We start from the raw sequence: 22,003 nt of genomic DNA, 5'->3' as shown, positions 1-22,003 counted from the left end.
TTTGTTGTACAAGTTTTCAATTCCTTTTGTGTGGATATTTTTTCACAGCTGTGGAGTATCTTATGTTTTCTCTTATGGTGTCATGCTTCTTTGTTTATTAATTAAAAATTATGTTGGAAGCCTATATTATTTGCACCTTCAAAGTGTTTGACAATGTTTGAACCAAATTTTTCATCAATTAGGAAGAATTGGATAAAAAAAACTTAGAAAAGCTTTCCATCCTTACTGAAATTTTCTCGCAATAATGACTTTTTTTTTTTATAATAATTTGTAGGTTTTGAATCTTTAGATTTTTAATTTTATTGTCTTTTGAAAGTTTGACCATCTAAATTTTTGGGTTCAATTTTTTGCAATATTTGAAACAGTTTAGCAAATTTCAACTGTTATAACTATGGATTATTCTCTTGAAGGTAACCTATCTTTCTCTTATATTTCTCTATTTGGTAGCCATATATTTTGTTTTGTTTCAATAATTTCTAGGCAATACCAGTAAATTTTCTGATTTTTTTTTTTTTCCTTTCAAACGTTTTAATAATAGAATTTTTTAGTTATTTATTTTCAATATCTAAATTTGTTAGCTAGATTTTTTTGCAACCCATTGCATGTTCAAGCAATGGCTTATTCATCAAATTGTAACTCAAAAAGATAGGAGCAATTCACACAATAGTATAGTTTCATAATCAATTTAAAATTTTATAAAATTATTTTAGTCTATCATAAATAGGTAAGTTCCCGTGCGTTGCACGGGTTTCCGACTAGTTTAATCTAAAGCCAAGTCCAATATGAAACTAAAATTGACTGTTTGGAGATGGATCGTGCATATGTCACTTGCAAAGGAAGTTAATTGGAAATGAACCTACAAAAACGTCTTTTTCACTGTTGTCTTTCAAAATATCTTCTTGCCTCTAATTTCCAGTGGCGTGGGATATTCACTCACAGATAGTCCTTTTAAACTAATAAAAGAGGTCAATCTCATAAGATAATATTTTTCTCTTCTGATCTTTATCTACTACACCGTTCTTATTGGATAAATTTAATAGAATTTCAACCTATGACAACTACTCATAATTATTCTTTATCACTAAATCAAAATACCAATTAATTTTTTTGTGTAGGTAAGGTTTACATTCCAAATTTCCTATTTGACAATAAAATGCCAATTTTTCTCTTTTGGAGGTCAAGGCAACTCTAAAGTTTTTTTTTTTTTTTTAGTATAACATTGATGGCGAGGTTCGTTGATTTATCTAAAAGGATTGTGACAATGCCAAACGCCATAATTTATCTATACCATGAAATAATGGCAAGAAATAGGGAATTTACAATTTACAATTAGAAGGTTACGTCACTTAGTAACAGATTTTTCCAATCTACTTAAAGAATATTTTATGTGATTGAAACAAGTAAATAAACAATAGGAATTTTCCATTAAAGCAAAAGACAATTTAACCAGAAAATTCTTGCCAATAACAAAAGAGAAAGATGACTCACACTATATGGATTGAAACTTATCTATTGTATTCGTTATTCTTTATAAAGAGAATTACATTTTTATATAGCAAAAGAAAAATGAACGAAAACAAGCTAGTAAATAAAAGATAAAGAAAAAAATAATCAAGTTATACATAGGTGTCATGATCGAAGATTGAAATAAGGGAAAAAAGAAACAATAGCCGTCCTCGCATTTTATATAAAGTAACTTTTATTTTTTGTCATGTGACATAAACCAGCACATTGCTTTTAGCAAAGGTCCACAAAACTTCTCGCATGTCTTTCTTATTCCTCATTAAGATTGTAAGGATGAAAATATGTTAGCTCCATATCAGATTCTCATTCAAAGAGCCGTGCCATATTCACCAGAATCTAAATACCACTTGGAGAACGATAATACACAAACACAACAAAACCCATGCCAAAAGAGTGGTTCCAATGTCAAGAAAGAATATCTCCTACCACACATCCACCATTCTGAGACGTGTAGTCTATATGCCTCCAAACAAGTCGATAAGGGAAACGTGCGGTAAACATATGGGGTAGTATGCCAACTGCAAATGGCACTTCACCTATGAGCATTTGTCACCCTTGTATGTAACTGATAAGACTAACCCATTTTGCAATGAGACTTATAGTAAGAAAGCTACAATTTAAATAGTAGAAATCAACAATATCCTTCAACCATTAACATAATTATACACCACCTCCTCAATGATGTGTTATCAAAGAGGACAAATTTAAAACATAAGCATTATAAAAGGTCTTGCTATAAGTAGCAGTAAAATACAAATCCAGCAAAACACACATCAAGTTAATCCAACAAACTTATATTAGTGTACTCATCGTAGGTAAAAAATCACGAGCCAAGCTTAAATTTGTTGATATGGAGTTCGTAGGCAAAATCCAAGCCAAGCTTATATTTGTCTTCAACTCTTGAGAGACTGAGCTTGAAGAAGACCCTCTCGGATCTGTGAAGCAACGTCTCTGACTGCTCCTGGCCCATGTGGGATGAACACAGAGGAGGACTTTGAGGATGCCCCAATCTCCTTCATTGTGTCAAAGTACTGGGTAACCAGCACCATGTCCATGACATCCTTGGCAGTTGTTCCAGGCACGTTCTCAGAGAAGGCAAGTACACTGTCCCTCAGCCCATCAACAATGGCCTGGCGCTGGCGAGCAATACCAAGCCCTGACAAGTACTTTGATTCTGCTTCTCCCTCAGCTTTCTTGATCTGCAAGATTTTGTCTGCCTCTGCCTTGTCATTTGCTGCCACCCTCATTCTAGCAGCTGTTGTAACAAAAGCAAAATGCATTACACAAGGATTAAGCCACTAACATAATTAAACACAAGGATCTATAACCCAAAAAAAAAAAAAAAAAAAAAAAAGAGAATTCCAAATTATTTGGAATCCAAGAGTATTTTATCATGGGTAACACTAAGTATAATTCCTTGAGTATTGTACTTTAGGTTTCACAATTTAACATTTTTCCTTGGAGAAAGACGATAATTTTGTGATGCATTAGTCAATACATTCACATGGTTGTATTTAATTGGGAACTTTAAGGTACAATACCTAAGGAACTCTATCTAAGTTTTCTCCTTCTATCATTAAAAAGCAACTTAACAATTTTCCAAAATACTATACATGATCAAATTATAAAGCAAACTACCTTAAGTCAAGGGTGTTTTCAGTGATAAAAACAAGCTTCAAGGGTGATATAAAGTAATAATGGGAAAAAAAAAAAAATGCAAGCAAACATGCCAGTGCGAAAATGCACCTGTCATACATATCCATGCTTGTAATCGTGGAAAACAAAAAAGTCCAAGAAAGGACATGTATAGAAATACAATAATTTTTATCCTTTATAGTGGTGCAACTAATTGAAACATATGTTACCTGCATTTATCTCGTTCATTGCTCTTTTCACATGGGGATCAGGCTCAATATCTACAATTAGTGTTTGGACGATTTCATACCCATAAGTGGACATGGCCTGTAAAGTATAAAAGAAAGCTGTTGTGAGTTCTGAAAACAGCTTGGCCACAACAATCCAATCCCTCTTTTTTAAGAATAGAAGATTAACTTACCTTTTCCAGCTCGTCTTCCACAGATTTTGCTATGTCATTCTTCTGCTCAAAGACAGCATCCAAGTTCAATTTCGGCACACTTGCCCTAATAACTGAAGAAATGAAACATATTAGCTGTGCAAGTGAAAATGAAAGTACTGAAGCACTAGAGAGAGTCTTACAGACCATCAAACACATAGGATTGAATCTGCTCCCTAGTATTGGTGAGCCTATAGAAAGCATCAGATGCTTTGTCAGCCACAGCACGATATTGAACAGATGCAACCACAGTGACAAAGACATTGTCCTGAAAAGTAAACATTATTGGCCAACTGATCACAATGAACTAGAATATATTACTCAAAATTAAAATAATGCACATATTATACGTTCCCTTTTCTAGAAGTTACAAACTTTTATTGAAAATGAAGAATAAGATGAGAGAGAGATATCAACTGAATTCAAATCTAAATTGTAAAGACAAAATAGTTCCGAATTTGGACAAAAACTATTACTTCCATTTTCTATTTTTCAATTTCACAGTCCTGTATAGAAGATGAAACTTAGATTTGATCAAAGGCTATAAAGAAAAAAATATACAACTGACAACAACATGTATGGGATTCAAATCGAATCATTTAGGAAATTGAAAGTAAAGAAGATGAACACCTTCGTTTTTGTTTCACATCGAACATCAAGTTGTTGCACACGCAATGAGAGTCCACCAGCCACCTGGTATCCAAGACACCATGGCAGGCAGTGACACCCTGGCTCCAGCACATCATCGAACTTTCCAAAATGTTCCCTGATAATCACATTTGACTGGTCCACCTGGAGACAACCGAATGCTTGACCCATACTTAAATTCTGCAAGTAAGATTAATGAAAAAAGTTAAAATTCATAAACCAAAAGAGCACTAATCCAATCTCACACTCTTTGACTATAGAAGTAATCAACAAAACTTTTCTAACTTTCTGGGATGTCGAAAACCTAATCTTGTCTCAAATTTACTTAAGTCTTAGCTTCAGATGAAATTTTTAGTTATACTTTTCCTTCAAATTAGATAAGGAATGCATAGTCTGTTGGCTATCATAACAATGGGTACAAAGAAACTAATCTAATTCCAACAACTAGATGACAACTTTAACAATGGGTACAAAGAAATTTTTATTTATACTTTTCCTCCTTTTTTTTTTTGGGTAAAAAAGCACCCTTCAAGCTTTAGCCTCTGATTGATTGAAGGAAAGAGAAAAGGAAGTATCCAAAACGTGAAACATAAGCAACCAATATCTAATTGGCTTTACAAAGTTCACTATTCTCAATGATTGAATACAAAACAACAATGCATATTATTAAAGTCAAAGTTTTCTTTTCTCATCTTTTCTATTCCACCGTTTTCTCAGCAACCAAACAGTGAGTGTACTAACATTTACAAAATCAAATCATAACTTTATTTCTTTAAAAGCAAAGAAAAACCTCACTCACTCTCAGCATCTTAACACAACTATAACTCTAAAAAGACTTTTAAAATTTTCATTCTCTGAAAACAAATAGCAAAAGTTCACATAAGACCTTGGTTCAGCTGTCATTTCTTTTCCTCTGCTTTCTCAGCAACCAAATAACAGATTCACCAAAAAAAATGAACTACTTCAGTTTAGTTTCTGGTTAAATACACCTATTTCCTCTGATTTTAAACCAAAAATTTCATTATTCAAACCCTAAAACTTTGTTTGTTTCAGAAGAAAGTGTAGGAAAATAATAATAAATAAACAAATCAAAGCCTACCAAAACCTCAAGCATACATAATAATAACAACTTCCTATTCAAAAAATACAAAACAGGAAACTCCAACTCAATTTCGTTTATTTTTCTCTTCCTCTTCTTTTCTCACTAACCAAACAGAAACCAATACCGCATACTCATAATAGTAAAATAATAATAATAGAAGCGAAATTTAAGAACAGGTGCAAAAAATGAAGTGACTATTCTGAGTTTTCTCTAAGATTATCCTATAATTTTCTCAGCAACCAAACACGAAAATGAAACAAAATTGAAGAGAAGTCAAGTATCAAAGTAAAGGAAAATCACAGAGAGAGATAACCAAAATAAATTTAAAAAGTAACAGAGCAATGAAATTTGAAAAAAAAAAAAATTCCCCAAATATTTTCTCAGCAATCAAACACGAAAATGAAATAGAATTGAAGAGAGAGACATACATATACCTTGCAGAGAAAACAGGAAAGCAGCGAAAACTGAAGATGACACAGAGATATAGATATTCACAAGAGCTGTGAATTTTGATGTGCCAAACTTAATTTATTACGATTCCCAATTCTGGATATATATATAGAGGAGCAGAGCTCACAGACAGAGACACACAGAGAGAATTGAAAAACGGTTCTCTGTTTTCTTTCTCTCGCTTTCGTTCGTTTAATCACTCGGGAGGTCACCCTATTTTGGGTTAATATTTGTTTCGGTAGGGACCACCACTTTGAAGTGGTAATTTCCTTTGTTTATTTGTTTTGTTTTTGGTTTTTTAATATTCGGTATTAGTTACACGCCGTGCGTACAAGATACAGACACCACGAAACACGATTCCATTACATCATTATTATTATAACTGAAATCGTGTTTTTACTTTTTTTTACTTATAATTTCAAGTAAACTTAAGTGAGTATGTAACAATAATTAGCTTGTTTTCTTTTTATTTTTGGGTTCTTATGGCTATGTCTACGCGTAAATTAATTTTAGTGATTCTTAGTTAAAGTTCTTACATTACTGAAAATAGTATGGAATTTTTTTTTTTTTTTTTTTTTTTTTTTTTTTTGGTTGTATAGCTTGGTAAAGAAAACTAAATGAATTTTTTTGTTTTCATAGGTGAAAATAAAAATAACAATGTTTTTAATGTGACATATTAGCCTTCTAAATTATGGTTCCTTTACAATACTTTTTAAGTTATGGTATGACACACCTTTATGATGATGTTGGACTTCATAAAAATTTTATGCTATAAAGTACTATTACTTTTTTTTTAATCGTACATGTATTGAGTTTTGTCTAAATTAATTTGAATTTTTTTTCGTGAACTGATTTAAAGGAATATTCTTCAACTTATTTTATCAAATCATTTTTTAGGTGTATTTTAAGTTTTTAACCATTTCATTTTTTAATTAAAAGAAATGCTACATCCACAACATTTTTACAACAAATTCTAAATGATAAGTTGTTATGGGCTATTACGTGTGGGCAAGAAAGTAATTTAAGTGGTAGATTAAAAAAAAAAAACTTGTAACAATCTGTCACCTAAGATTTGTTGTGAATATATTGTGAAAATGTTATGAACATAGTACTTCTTTTTAATTTATATAAACAACCGTATATAAAGTCATTAAAAGCACGTATATGAACAATAATTTGAATTACTATATAACAAATTAAAAGGTTTTTTTTTTTTTTTCCTTTCAAATTAGTTTTCTAAAAATTATGTGATTAAGATATTTGGGTTTTTCCCTCTTTAGGGAAAATATTTGGAAAAGTGGAAGATGCATATATTTGATACATTATATAATTATTGCTTTTAAAGAGGCTTATTCAATTATTTGTATTTGTGTTTGTGTTTGTGCGTGTCCATGTTAACAAATGTGTTCGAACTTCATTGAGCATTTGATTATTATCTTGGTTGTGTATAGTCTCCTATCCTAATTCCCAAGGCTTGGCTATATTTGGTACTGCTTGGATGGTGTAAAAACTATAATGGTAATAAATAAGGGTTGCTTGTGGACCAAGAAACATAAATAATTTTTTTTAAAGAATGAGCTGTGCACATTTTCAACTTTAAATAATGACAATAATTTTGATTGAATATATGAATATTATACCATAATCTGTATAACTTTTCTTTGTAATTTGTATCCTTATGGCTTATACTGTTATACACATCAATCAAACTTAACAGAAGATGCAATACTGTGGTTCATGATAGATGTTATTGTTGGCAACTGGCAAGTGCTCATCGCTGCTTATGGGTTGTGAGGGTTTGTTGAAAGATATATTTATGTATGGGTATTGAGGGGAGCATTGAAGATATATTTATGGATGGTTTATTATATATGTAGGGTCTAGTTAATAGGTGTTCTTAGAGCATTTGTTAATAAACTATTATAGGAAAATTTGAATACCACTTTCACGAGAAATATAAAAAGTTATAAAATAAAAAAGAAAAAAAAGGTCAACTTCATTTTTATTTTCCCATAAAAACTTTTTTTTTAAATTATTTAAACCAATACTCTTAAGGCATCTATTAACTTTTCCCATATAATATACTTTATTGGGGTTCTTTGTATCATGCTTGATCATATAGTAAAGATGTATAGCTTCTAGGGGATCCATCTATGAACTTAGGTTATTAAGTTAAATCATGTAATTGCATGTACTTTTTTTCTTCTTGCTTCCGCCTTTTTCTTAGTCGTTACAATTCTTTGTTTATTTTCTTCTTTAATTTTACCGTATGAATGGCGTTTGGTTAGAGGAATGACCCTCTTACTACTGCTTTAGCAGCTAATCTACACTAACTTTGACTATCTCAATATATTTTCTAAATTTTTCTTTAAAATATATATATATATATATTTTTTTTAATTTTAGAAAAGCTTTTTTAACTTTTATGTTACAAGAATATAGCACGTACCAGACCATCGATGGCAATTTTGCCCTGTCCCGTTTGACCTGCTTCTCCCCGCTTTGCCCCGCGTAGGTTTTCCCCACCCCGCAAAGGTGGTGGAGTAGGAATGGGGTCAGATTTTAGCCTTACACTGCAGGGCAGAAATGGGTATAAACTTTTTAGCCCCCACCCTGCCCAGTGTTGATAAATATAATTGTAAAATTTTCATACTTTAAAATTCTACTATTTAAACAAACATATCAATATTAGTTTATTTTATTCTACCCAACATAACCCGCTGCCTCTATTTTATTATGTGTAATACTATGAGATTTTTGTTTTTGTTGTGAGATTGTCTTGTTAAATACTTGGATAATATTATTTAGTTTTTACTAAAAATTAGTTTGATTTAATGGGATATATTAGCTGTAATTTCAAGTATATTTTTATTAATAAAATAGGTTTTATTAAAAAAAATTGTAATAGTTATGGAGCAAATTAACAAGAAATAGAGTTTTACAGGATGGGGCTTGTGGGGCAAGGATGGGCAAGAAAATTTTCCCCGTCATGTGGGGTGGAACGAAGATGGGGCAAAACAAAACCATGTAGGGCAAGGGCAAAGACCCCATCCTTTAGCCTCATCCCACTATCATTCTTATACCGGACCAATCAACCAAGGAAAAAAAGGAAAACTTTAGCAAAAAAACGAAACAAAACGTTGGACTAAAATCATCAATATATATATATATATATATATATAAGCAAAGATCTCATATGAAAAAATGTATGAGATTCTGTCAAATAGTGTGTTCTATGCAAAGATAATTGAAATATTCTCAAGTGTCATATTAGAGATAAGAACAAATTAAATATTGATTTTTGTTTTATTTGGTTTAATATTTCAAGACTTTTCTAATTTAAAAATAAATATTTTTTGGTTCAATGTTTCAAGACTTTTCATCCCTTACACATACACACAAAACTCTTTACTTTTTAATTCACTATTTTTCACCTCTTGCACTTCTACCCCCTTATATATACCTACCCATAGTCCTTCATGCCATTTCATGTCAAATACATACAAACCAAAAATAATGTCATTTACATTCAATTTTTCGACGATACCTACCTAGTTCTAACATTGATGTTTCATCTAATCCTAACCCGTATGAGTTGGTTACAACCAAGGAAGGGGGACTTGCATTTTATATTGAGTGATAACGGCAATTACGATTTTGATGTTAAGGTTGGACATTGTAGATTTGTGGGTTTTATAAATGATGTGATTGACAATGACTATGGGTGTTTGAAATGTGTATTTTGTTTTAGAATTAAGGAGAAAGAAGAAGTCACATTCTATATCAATTTTTATTCTATAATATTCCTCCAATTTTTTTTTCTTTCTCATTACTTAAATTTAATAATTATAATAAATATGTATGTGCAATTTATAACTGTTGTTTTTATGATGAACTCATTACTAATAAAGTTATATAACAATTATGCTATAATACATTTACAATATTCTCTCAAACCATCTTATATAAAACATTATAGTATTATTTGTGCATTGCACGGGTAACTTACTAGTTATAATTAGCTAACAATGCCATCCTAATTCAATAAATAAATTTTCTTTTGTCGAAATTATATTATAGGACATTTTACAGTTTTTCAAACCTGGAATTGAATCTTAATTGAAATGGTAGCCGAAGTGGCAATAAAGCCATGGCGACAGTGGTGGTGGAAATGGTGAAGTGACGGTAGTTTTTATTTGGATTTAGACAATTTACTTACTTTAACATTAAATTTTCATTTATTTACTTAAATGTGTACATGGTGTTATACTATCAATTATCATTCTCTGTTAATTTTTTTTTTTTTTTTTTTTTTTTAAATTACCATGCTTTGTTTAGTTGATCAAAGTCTTAAATGATTTTTTTTTTTTGGAGAAAAAAAGTCTTAAATGATATGACATAGATATACATTTTTATATCAATGAAAGTTACATCTTAAGTTCTTAACCATAGAATTAATGATCCATGTGTAAAATGAGACAAAAATATCTTAGAAGTGGAGGGTGATGATGACAAGAATTCATAGCAAAGTCCTTCCACCATTTTTCACTTTGAGTAGAAAGATGGACAATCACCATTAATTGGAACCCACACCACATATAATATGTCCAATGAACAAGTATGTACTACATGTTGTGACATTGGCTGGAGAGTGATTCAAAATTCCATCAGAAATATTTGTGTTCTCAATATCATGTGACTGAAGAAAAATATATTTGTTATGAAAGAGGAGAATCTGGCACTCTTATCTTTTGTAAAGATCAAGGGTCAAGACAACCAAATTAAATAGCTGTGATAAATACACATTCAACACCCATCTCCTGTTCACAAAAAAAAAAAAAAAAAAAAACCCATATCCTGCTGAATTGTCAATAAATATGAGCTATACGTGCCATAGTCTTAACTTTTAAGATTGGCTTGATGCAGGAGAAGAAATTATTTAGTATCTGTCTTACATAATTGTTACGTAATTGTGACGGCTTGATACATTTGAGAGGCCTAAGCTAAATTAAGCCATTTTATATATTTAAATATGACTTTTTTTATATTATATATATATATATATATATATTACTTAAACTTAAACTATATTACCTTGTTTTAGATGTAAAATTAGTAATTAACATGAACCGCAGTAGAAGTTTTTTTTAGAAAGTCTATAGGTAAAAAATTTGACAAAACATTTCACATCTATTGATGTGATAGATTGATAGTGATAAATAAAAAAGTGATATTAGCGGTGGATCTAGATGAGAACTAGTAAAAGTTTGTCAACTCAACTATTGTGAAAAATATTGTGAAATTTTTTATGTTGTATTTTTTAATTTATTTTAGAAGTGCTACATTAACAACATTTGGACAACAAATCTTAGGTGTTAAATTGTTATTAGTTCTAATTTAAACCCATCAATGAAATTACTTTTTTGACAACCAGTAATAGTCTGTAACAACCTGCCACTTAGGATTAATAGTAAAACAATTGCGAAAGATGTTGTGAATATAACATTTTTTTTATTTAAAAAAATATCTTATTTATTGGCTAATATTTGAGCTTAATTAATACTATTACAATAAAAAAAGTAACCCTATTTATTAAAATTAGGAAGCTTTTTTTTTTACTTGGAGTCTTAAATGACCGCCTCAATTACTTATACCGTAGAGCCAGCTTGTGTAGGTTTTAATAATTAAGTTCATGATAAGACCTATCATTTATGCAAGATAAGGTATTCTAGGAATATTGAATAAATTTCTCAGCGTGAGTAACAGACTGATGGTGACTTATAGTGACTAAACTCAAGCTAACACACTACAGAAAAGTCCCGTAAGTCCTATGCAAACTAAGCTAGTGTTCTAGATTTTTCACGCTTCACAGCCCCAATGCTGCCTAAATATTACCTCAAACTAAGTTTGTAGACTATATGACACCATATAAATTCCACTTCAAACACCATCATTAGAATTGAGATTAGAAAGACATGGAAAATAACTAGTGCAGGCCATGGCATGACATATCCCCCACTATGTCACTGTGAAATGTTGATTTCCAAAAGAGTTACTATGTGGGGATAAACCCATCAGAAAGAAAAAGTCTTTTGTTGGTCAGTGCTTCAATCATGGTGATTGTGATACAAAACTAACTACCTCAAAATGGATAGAGTGGGTAGCCTGTTGGTGCTCCATTATTGTTGTGATGGTACTAAAATATTCACAAATGATTTTGGCATTGATATTTAGATATAATTGAAAGTCACGCACCAAGAAATTTCCTAGAAGGTGACCTCCCCACATCAAAATACAACACAAAAATGGAAATTTTGCTTTTCACATTTGTTGCATTGCACTCTGAAGGTATAATAACCAAAGAGCATTCTTCAAAACTAGTTTTCCCTTTAAAACATATATACAAAGCCTGTTTTGACAAAGGATTCGTTTATCATCTTGGGCTTCATTTGGTATTGCAAGTTGAAGTCCACATTGAAGCAGCCCAATTGAGAGTCTTTAGATTTTTACAGACAATCAGGAAAAAAAATATTGGGAAAATTACATTCTTAAAAATATAGGGGTGTAAACCTTATAATTGTAAAGGTAACATATTAAACCTGAGGTTGCGAATGAAAAGGTTACAAATTGAACTCTCTCTACCAATATTAAACTCATGACACCAGTTCGGCTTAAATGGAATGAAATTTAGTTTGTCACTTTAAACCACATTGTTTAATTTGTTACACCTCTAAACTATTGGATCAAAATGTAATTTTTCCAAAATTATTTGGCAACTAATTATGCATTGTCAATCCCAATTTGAAACCATTTTTCTATCATTTCTCTTGCTCATTTTGATTGCAGTAGGCTTATAGAAAGAATACAGTTCCATGCTTGACTAAATTACAAATCCAACATATACAAGATACAACAGACGTGCCAAAAACAAAACAAAAAAAAAACTCTTTCAATGATATATAACATACAAAAGACAGACTAATTCTATGATTCTCTTCCATTTGGTTTTGGAGACTGGAGAGAATGAGGGTTTGGAGAAGCATGAGGACCATTTATAATTGATAAGTTCCTCATTGGTTGTCCATTCCTTGGTCTAGATGCTGCCCGCAATCCATTTCCATGTACAGCATTTGAGTTTGACCTGGCACGATCAGCTTGCATGGTCTGGAAGAAAGATGAAGAGCTGGCCATATCCTTGAGGTTTGGCAGAGGCTTTAGGGCTTCAGCAACCTCACTCATCTTAGGTCTGGCTTTAGGGTCTCGGCCAAGGCACCGGACAGCAAGCTGGGCAGCTTTCTCTGCACCTTTAATCGAGAAGTGACCTTCAAGGCGAGGATCTATTAGCTGATACAACTTCTTCTTGTCTCCAAGAAGCGGTCTTGCCCATCCAACAAGGCTTTGCTCCCCATTTGGTCTTTTTTTGTCCATGGATCTTCTGCCAGTCAATAATTCAAGTAGCACAACTCCAAAACTGTACACATCGCTCTTTGATGACAGATGTCCTAAACCAATCATTATGTTAGACTTAAGCATCATCAAGTCATATTTTTAAGGAGAATCTACAACTCATACAAGGTTTTAGATAGGTATTAAAGTTGAAAGGCAATAACAGTTAGATTTACTTAAGTAAATTAACCCTTGCTTAGCAAAAGATAAAAAGTAAAGCAACCCTAAAAAATTGAACTGCTTCTATAGGTAATTCCTTCAAAAACTGCACCCCTCGCCATATATTATAAATCAACAGACCTTTTGTGAAAGAGAACAATTCCTTCAAGTGTTGTACCAGTGTAATGAACTCTTGATATAAGAAAAAAATATGTTAGTTTAATGAAGAAGAATTCATAAACAGATATTCTGCTTGCTTCAAAAGATTTGTGCCATCCCAGCCACCATGCCACCTCCTCCACTAGTATTTGCTTGTGGTTATTACTGTAACTACCAAAGTTCACGGAAGTTTCACCCACCTCTCTTTTATCCTCATTAACAAAACCCCTTTTCCCATTTTTTGTTCCTAAGCTAATCCTGCTTTCTACCTTTATATCTAACATAATCTCACATGCTCCAGACTATCATTCGGAGCCCATGATCCCTCTGAAATGAAACACTCACTGGTACACAAGTCTGAGAACCCACAGCTACTTATACTACAATATTTCCATATACAATACTTTTTAAGTGTTTGCAGCCCTATACCTATGACAACCAGACCTTAGTCCTAAAACTTCAGGGTTGGCTATGACTCCTCAACAGGCTTATTGAGATAGGCCACATGTATTCTTTCCGTCATTTTATCCATCCAAAATCATTCTCTTTGTCACCTCCTTAATTGATGCATCATTTTTTACTACTACTCATGTTATTTTTGGTCTTCCTATACGTTGTTTAGTTCCCTTGACTTGAAACAACTCGCTCTCTTCACTAGTGCATTAATTGATCTTCTCTACGCATGACCAAACTATTTCAAGTGACGCTCCTTCATCTTTCCATCAACAGGGATCACCCCCATCATGAAGAGAATAAATTCCTTATTTTGAATCCTATATTTTATTGTATTTCCATTTATGCATCTCAACATTCTCATTTTGACACTAATTTTATGAACATGTTACTTCTTAATAGTCCAACATTCAGTACCATAGAAGATTGCTGGTTTTATAATAGTCTTATAGGAATTTTCCCTTAAATTGAATAGGTATTCCATGATCATACAATATTCATAACATGCTTCTTCACTTCATCCATCCTACTCTTATCCTATGATTCACATCCTCTTCAATCCTTCATCCTTATGAATTATTTATCCAAGATAGCAAGACTTACAACCCCTTCATCTTTCTTTTTTACTTTTACTAAACATACATTTCATGTACACTGTCTCTGTTTAATCCTACATAGCCAAAAGGTTTTTGATTCTAAAGCATCCCTTCAAATTATTAACTTGACATTATCATCACATCTAGTTTCATCCACTAAAACTATATCAACAAACAACGTATACCAAGGGCCTTCATCTTGAATTGATTTAGTGACGCCCCCCCTCCTCTTTCTTTCTCTTCCCTCCCTTTTTCTTGCAATTGGATCAAGTCCTTGTATTATAAAAAAATAGTCAAATAGAATAGCTTGACAAAACATTTACTTATTATGATTTTTCTGAAAGACTGGAAAAAAAGAAATATAAAAGAAAAAAAAACATTTCATATATATCTATTGACCTTCATATTAGAGACATGCATTGCACTCACTGAACAACATCAACTGGTAGTTGCAGTATAGGAAACAATAGCACCAACAATTACCATGCCACTAACTTTAATCACACTCACCAGTCAAGACATATTCTGGAGCTGCATAGCCATAGGTTCCCATAACTCGTGTTGATACATGAGTTTTGTCTCCCTCTGGACCATCTTTGGCAAGCCCAAAATCTGAGAGCTTGGCATTGTAATCCTAAATATAATTTTTTTATATTTTAGAATAAAATAGCAATAGGGAGTAAAATGATATTTCATAATTTTAGTCACATACCGTATCTAATAAAATATTAGAAGTTTTGAAATCACGGTATATGATTGGTCTTTGAGCCTCTTCATGAAGAAAGGTAAGGCCTTTTGCAGCACCAAGTGCAATTTTCATCCTGATAGACCAAGGAAGAGGCAGGGACCCTGCAGAATTTAACATGGTTGTTGCAGGATTACATTAAACATCCGGAATACAAATAAAAATGCCCAAGAGCAAATATATATTACAAGATGAACGCAATGTATCAGCATGTACAAGATCTCAATGGCAGCACAAACAAATTCAATAACAATTGCCAGTGTCACTCTAGCCATAACTGAAAGTGTCCATGTTCACAAAGTGAGAAAATTCTAGATAGCCAATTCATTGCCCTCCTTTAGTAATTGTTTATGCAAATAATAAAGATTTTGGGCTAATATAAGATCAAAACAAAAGAAAACCTATAATAAATCTCAGTACAGGATCTTTTCAACAGGGTCAGAGCAGTGCGTGGACATGTCGGACCTTCAACTGGTTTTTCTTTTTAATCTAGGGATGACTGTTCCCTAGATATAATTGTTATAAGAGATATATATTTCTACCAATATTACTTCTTTTTTACTAGGATAGTCACAAAACCTTCAAACTAAGCATTTCTTTCATTTGATCACACATTATACATGTATTTAATATGCAATTGGAGGTTCTTAACTTGGTTTGTCTCAGACAAGTATTATACTTTAATGTATGATCACCCAAAATTTAATCACACACTTGTGTTTGTAATTAAAACTAAATTACATCACAAAGTGCTGCCACTGAAGACTAAATTAACTACAACACAAGGTATTTCTCCAAGCAAACTTCCAATTGAATTCGTATGTCCGATTCATTGTTCATGTCAACTACTTCTAGATTTTTTCTATTTTCACAATGGATTAGTTTAAGATCAACCAAAGATATCCAAGATGCAGAAAGACTTCTTAAAGAAAATAAAGTATTTGTCCCATACTTCTGAAAAGATGGTTCTCCAAACTTCCCCGAGGCAGAAACTCATAAACTAGCAACCTTTGATCATCTTCAATGGAGAAACCGATCAATTTAACCAAATTAGGATGGATGAGGTCACCAAGCAAATCAATTTCAGCCTGCAACTCAAAAAAATTAAAGTTATAATGGAGATGAAAGAAATAATATTCTTGTATGTGGTCTACAATCTACCATTTAGCAAAACAAATATGTAAATAGTGAGAGAAACAAATAATGGATGTGAGAGGGTTTATACAAGCCATTCTTTATGACCCTGATGTCCATCATGGTTGAGAGTCTTGACTGCAACCGTAAGTCCAGTACCAGGTTTTGCAGGACCAGTGCCATTCTCCTCAATCCAACCTTTGAAGACGCAACCAAACCCACCTTCACCAAGAATACTATCAGGTCTGAAGTTCCTTGTGGCCAACTTTAGCTCATTGAATGTGAACTTCCGAAGTTGAGAAGAAACCTTAAGTTCCTCACTAAATTTTAATGTTGAAGAAATACTTAATTTCGACGTTGATGTAGAACTGAATTTGGAAATAGAAAAAGTGCCATCTGTATTGCTAGTTGTTGTAGAGGACCCTACTGAAGCAACTGGATGGTCTCTGCTTTTCTCATTCACAAAATTGCTCCCCACTGATTTGGAAAAGGACAAATGCACTTCAATGAATGATCAGGATTTAGAATTTGATGCACCAATTTCTGGGAAACTCATACTGTATGCTATGTGATATAATACCAGCATAGGACTGACATCATGCAAGTTAATTGCTTCATCAATTTGGAACTGGTAGATCAACCAATTGCAATCAAGCAACCAAATCAGAGAAAGTTAAATATGCGCCTAACTAGTTGTTGATCACAATATAATGCAGCTGCTTGACCGAACAAAAATAATTGTCAAAAGGACAAACAAAAAGAAAAACATAAAAATGAATAATTTTTACATGATATGGCCTAATTGTTTCAAATACCATTGCCGATGAAACAATAAACTTTTATTAAAATTGTATAGTTTTCAATCACATAGAAATAAGCAAATCTTGCCAAGACCTTGTAGCTCAACTGGCACCTCCCGGTGTTTCCTTTGGAAACATCCAGGTTCGAATCCCCCCACACCCAAATATTGATGAATAAAAAAACAGAAATATGCAAATCATGGACAAGTTGAAAAATACATGTTTTTAGGAGATTTAGTTTTTTATTAATAAATCTTTAGATCCAAAGAGATCTGAAGAGCCAATATTTCCACAACATCCAGAAGAACTTATCATGCATCTTAACTTGATCTATCAAAATAAGCAAAGCAAATAAAAAAATATTTATTTATTTTCAACCCTGAGGCAATATTCATCAAAGAGAAATTTTGTGTGTATATATATACCAACTAAAACAAATTAAGGAAACATGGGATTACCAGAATGAGCAGTAGGGCCACTCAAGGAGCTATCAACTTTTGATTTTGAAGACAATAAGCTGCCAAAGAACTTGAAAGTGCTACTCCAACACCCAGACTCAGCTACCTCTCCCCCATCTTTCTTATTCTTTCTCTTTGACTTGCCCACATCCAAAGCCACCTCCTCTTTAATTTCACTAGGCTGCAAAGCCATCTTCAAAAAAATACTTATATAATCAAACTCTCATACCCCAACACCAAAAATAGATTTCAAATATCAAATCCACATGCAAAACCCATTTCAAACAACTTCATTTCAAATCACTCAACCCCACCAAAAATGCCTACATAAACCAATGGAACACTCACAAAACAATGTGACAAATATCAGATACAGGTTATAACTGAAATAACCAACCAAGACCCAGTTGTAAAATTTAGTCAAAACTCATAAAAAGGGTCTTCACAGAAGAAAGAGAAAAGAAGGCATGGAAACAGGTAAAGGAGGGTGCTTGAGATAGAGGGAAAGAGTTCCAACACCGGTCAGTTTGGGCAGTTTGGAACATGGAAAACGGGCAGTTTGGGCAAGAGAGAGATAGAGAGAGAAAGAGAGATGTCACTGTCTCTGACAACAGTAACCTTTGGCATATTCCCAAGTCATCAAATCCAAAGTAGTACTTCAATAAATTGTTTCTTTTAGTATAGGGTATGATATTTTACACCTTGTACAGATTTTTTTTTTTTTGAAGTTCACCTTGTACAGATTTGGATTCCTATAAAACCAGTGATTATATGCCACTTTATCACTTTAACGTACTTAAACTTCATTTTTTTATTAAAAAAAAAAAGAAGATAATTATTAGATAGAGATAGAGTTGTATTATTTATATTTTTAGGAAGCTCCAATAGTAAGAGGACAAAAGCCAAGTTTTAAGTTTTAACTTTGCTGCATGAACCCTGCTCTGTGTTTGTTTGTTCTTATATATTCAATTAACAAATTAACAAGAGGGGTAGATGATCCTAAATAAAGTGTTAAGTAAAAGAACTGAAAGTGAAATGTTTTTGTTTTTTGCAGGCACTTTTTTTTTTTTTTTTACTAAAACCTTTGGTCCTTACATCTAAATAATTTCAATTGATACTTCAATTAAGTATTGTGAAGTGCTATATGAAGTAATTAGTATTTAGAGGAGGTGCAAAAGGTTTTTTTTTTTTTTCCTGTTTAATGTTTTGATTGATTAGATTAGAGGTAACTTGGAATTAATGGGTTTTTTTATTTTTATACAAAGAGATATTATGAGAATTGGTCATGACAATCTTATTTGAAGATGATCATAATAAAACTATACTAAAACTATAAAATAAAATAAAAAAACTAATTAATCCTTTCAAGAAATAATGTTTTTAGTGGTCTTTGAAACTTATTTCAAACGTCACTTTCAAAGGTATTTTTTAAAAAATAAAAGCATTTCTTTTTCAAATATATTTAAAATAAAATTAAAGCATTGCTTTTATTTCTTCTTTTTTTATCTTTTTCTTTTTTTAATGTAGATGACAAAACACTTTCGAAGTTAAGAGTATTTGCCTGTTTCACTTAGTTTATTATTTGGTTTATTTGACTAATATATAAAAATCTCAAAAACACAACTAGTTTTAACATTTAATTTTATGCTCTTATGGTGTTTTTTTTAAGCCCTAACTTTTTATGTGCTAATTCTAATAATTAATGTGAATTGCGAAGAAACCGTGACAACTGCAATAATATGAGAAACCGTTTAGAAATAGCACTGGTTTAGGATTAGGATGCATTTGACAAATACATTAGTCATTATTGAAAAATCTTTAATAGGTTGGAATATGTAATTTTGTTAAGAATCTAATAGCAACTCCTCCTTTTCTACTGTTGTAATTATCAACTTATAAAAAAATATTTTTTTTAAAAACATGAAGGTTTTAAGTATTTTCTTTGGGAATTTCCTAAGACTCTGGAAAGTACCATATTGTTATTTGTTAGACATGGTCTTTGCACTAAAGTCATACTCGAGAAAAGATTGATTAGTTTAAGTCATAGATTTTGATTATGTCGTTCCTATTCTAAAATATTAAACCTCCAAAAAATTTCAAATTTCTTCCTCGTGGAAGAGGAAAAGCGTGTAACTTCTCGGTACAAAAATGAGGGATAACCGGATAAGGGGACATGTTCACGTATCACAAGAGAGAAAAATAAAACTAATTTTATTAAAGTTAACAATACTCTAAAACTATTAGTTTAGAAAATATATTTCAAAACTTTTTATGAAGAAAGGAAAAAGTAATTAACTTTTTTTTTTTTAGTTTTATATATTTTTCGCCAGAGTAGTAACAAAAATTTCATAAAATGATTCATTAATAAATACGCTAAGAGTAACAAGATCCTTATTTAATTTATATATAAATATATATATATAGATGGGTTCAAGTTATATCTGGTATAACTTCATATGAGTTATGCTTTTTTTGGACCATTAATTTGCATTAAATTTAAGAATGAAAAAAATACTCATAGTCATGTATTTATTGTTTCCTAGAAATTAGTAATTAAGTCATTAATTCTTCTTATTAAAAATGGAAAAATAAAAAAAAGCATTAACTCTTTGCTCTCCATCATCATCTTCATCTTCTCTCCCTTTCTCACATGATCTTGTGTTCTATCTTCTATGTACTTTCACCCTCATCAATGGAAATTAAGGGCCAGATCAAGAAACAAGTGAAATTTTTATTATTATTTTATGTCTGGGAGTGTTTGATTTCTTCGTTCATTTGCTACCACCTGTGAAGCTGTTCTTTCATGGGCCATGCTTTTCGTGTTGCACCACCCGTGACAGAGTGTTTGATTGCTTCGTTCATTTATTTATTATATTATATCCATTCTTTCCTATATAATTGTAGCTTGTATCTGAAATTTGTGAAGTCCCTTTGTTCGTGGCTAGACTTAGTTATGAGACAACTAAAAGCATAATCAAAAGGGAGTTTGAGTCTTATGGTCCAATCAAGCGGGTAGGTATTTTGATCATTCCCTGCGGGGGTTCAGTAAGATGTTCAATTCTGTGGTAGCTTTATCCTTTCTGTTTATCTTATGAAAATTAGAAATAAGTTCTTAAAGGTAGCATATATGCCCTAGCTTTATGGTTGACACAGTGATTTATTTTTTCACCCTTAGATTTCTTTTTACCGGAATTTCTTTGTCATTCCAATGACTTAAGTGAAAAACACCAAAACATATTGTGCAAACTTCAAATGCTGCCTCTACGGATAAAAAACATAACACAAGACCATGTGAGAGAGGGAGAGAAGATGAAGATGATGATGGAGAGCTGAGAGTTAATGTTGTTTTTTATTTTTCTATTTTTAATAAGAAGAATGAATGACTTAGTTACTAATTTCTAGGAAACAATAAATAAATGACTATGAGTGTTTTTTTTCACCCTTAGATCTAATACAAATTAATGGTCCAAAAAATGTGTAACTCTTATGAAGTTACACCAGGTGTAACTTGAACCCGTCTCATATATATATATATATATATACACACATTAATAATAACAAACGAGTTTGTATTCTTTTTTATCTTCTAAAAAAATGTATGTATTTTCTTTTGAGGCTAACAAATTAATAAGGTGAATCATGTGAATTCTTTAACACCATTCTATTATATCCAGAATCATATTTTCTTTTGAGTTCAAATCTTTTGTCTCGCCCTCTATAGGCTATATACCATTTTATTCTCTATAAATCACAACTTTCCATATGTACACCTACTTGAGGTGCACTATTATTTTTTTGCTATTATGTTATGAGATGAAAGTGTATTTTTTAGTTAAATAATCACATGGCTAAATCTTAAAAAGGGAACCTAAGGAATAGCATAGAACGTACTGTACCTAAGTTTTGTCCTTATGTTATATCTTCTTATATCTATTTTTGTTCCATTGACTTGAATAAACTCATTATTTCTTACCTATTGTGTATTAATGGCTCTCCTATACACATAACCAAACCATTTAAAAAAATTCTCTCCTCTTTCCTCACTAGGTCCACGGTCCACCCCCTCTCTTTAAGGGGATTCTTCTTTTCTAGTCTTATCTATGTTTTTTTTTAAAAAAAATATAATTTGTAAGTAATTATATAAGTATACTTTTAGTGCCTATTTGGAATTGTTGAAGGAAGTAAAACTTTTACAATTGAGCTTTAGTACATAGTAGAGCACTAAAGCTTTTGCGATATAGAACTCTTAGAAATT

The 22,003-nt window shown here is 31.7% G+C and overlaps 2 protein-coding genes across 4 annotated transcripts; both read right to left on the bottom strand.

Moving 5' to 3' along the window:
* Positions 1 to 2,120: 2,120 nt before the first annotated feature.
* Positions 2,121 to 5,986, bottom strand: LOC126715088 (hypersensitive-induced response protein 1-like). 2 transcript variants are annotated; one of them, XM_050415523.1, is made up of 6 exons: positions 5,777 to 5,986; positions 4,229 to 4,426; positions 3,746 to 3,866; positions 3,581 to 3,672; positions 3,390 to 3,486; positions 2,121 to 2,779 (listed from the first exon to the last, which is right to left on the bottom strand). In XM_050415523.1, exons 2-6 carry the CDS (start codon positions 4,415 to 4,417, stop codon positions 2,418 to 2,420), a joined length of 861 nt encoding a protein of 286 aa, XP_050271480.1. In that variant the 5' UTR covers positions 4,418 to 4,426; positions 5,777 to 5,986; the 3' UTR covers positions 2,121 to 2,417. The 2 variants fall into 2 exon arrangements, with proteins under 2 accessions (XP_050271480.1, XP_050271479.1); XM_050415522.1 differs by having other exon boundaries at positions 5,783 to 5,985.
* Positions 5,987 to 12,596: 6,610 nt separating this feature from the next.
* On the bottom strand, positions 12,597 to 18,282 carry LOC126715086 (serine/threonine-protein kinase PBL36-like). 2 transcript variants are annotated; one of them, XM_050415520.1, is made up of 6 exons: positions 17,749 to 18,282; positions 16,582 to 16,991; positions 16,309 to 16,444; positions 15,324 to 15,460; positions 15,122 to 15,245; positions 12,597 to 13,300 (listed from the first exon to the last, which is right to left on the bottom strand). In XM_050415520.1, exons 1-6 carry the CDS (start codon positions 17,939 to 17,941, stop codon positions 12,783 to 12,785), a joined length of 1,518 nt encoding a protein of 505 aa, XP_050271477.1. In that variant the 5' UTR covers positions 17,942 to 18,282; the 3' UTR covers positions 12,597 to 12,782. The 2 variants fall into 2 exon arrangements, with proteins under 2 accessions (XP_050271477.1, XP_050271478.1); XM_050415521.1 differs by having other exon boundaries at positions 16,582 to 16,967; positions 17,749 to 18,274.
* Between the last annotated feature and the right edge of the window lie 3,721 nt (positions 18,283 to 22,003).

This window comes from Quercus robur, chromosome 2 (genome assembly GCF_932294415.1).
Source record: "Quercus robur chromosome 2, dhQueRobu3.1, whole genome shotgun sequence".
In the NCBI taxonomy this organism is placed as follows: domain Eukaryota; kingdom Viridiplantae; phylum Streptophyta; class Magnoliopsida; order Fagales; family Fagaceae; genus Quercus; species Quercus robur.
This window is presented reverse-complemented; position numbering and strand designations above follow the sequence as displayed.

Coding starts and splice junctions, on each gene's coding strand:
- LOC126715088 (XM_050415523.1), bottom strand. CDS start 4,417: ATGGGTCAAGCATTCGGTTGTCTCCAGGTGGACCAGTCAAATGTGATT. Junction 3,867..4,228: donor GATGTGAAACAAAAACGAAG/GTGTTCATCTTC, acceptor TTTACTTTTCAG/GACAATGTCTTTGTCACTGT. Junction 3,673..3,745: donor TCAATCCTATGTGTTTGATG/GTCTGTAAGACT, acceptor TCATTTCTTCAG/TTATTAGGGCAAGTGTGCCG.
- LOC126715086 (XM_050415520.1), bottom strand. CDS start 17,941: ATGGCTTTGCAGCCTAGTGAAATTAAAGAGGAGGTGGCTTTGGATGTG. Junction 15,246..15,323: donor CTAATATTTTATTAGATACG/GTATGTGACTAA, acceptor AATTATATTTAG/GATTACAATGCCAAGCTCTC. Junction 13,301..15,121: donor TCCAGAATATGTCTTGACTG/GTGAGTGTGATT, acceptor TGATTGGTTTAG/GACATCTGTCATCAAAGAGC.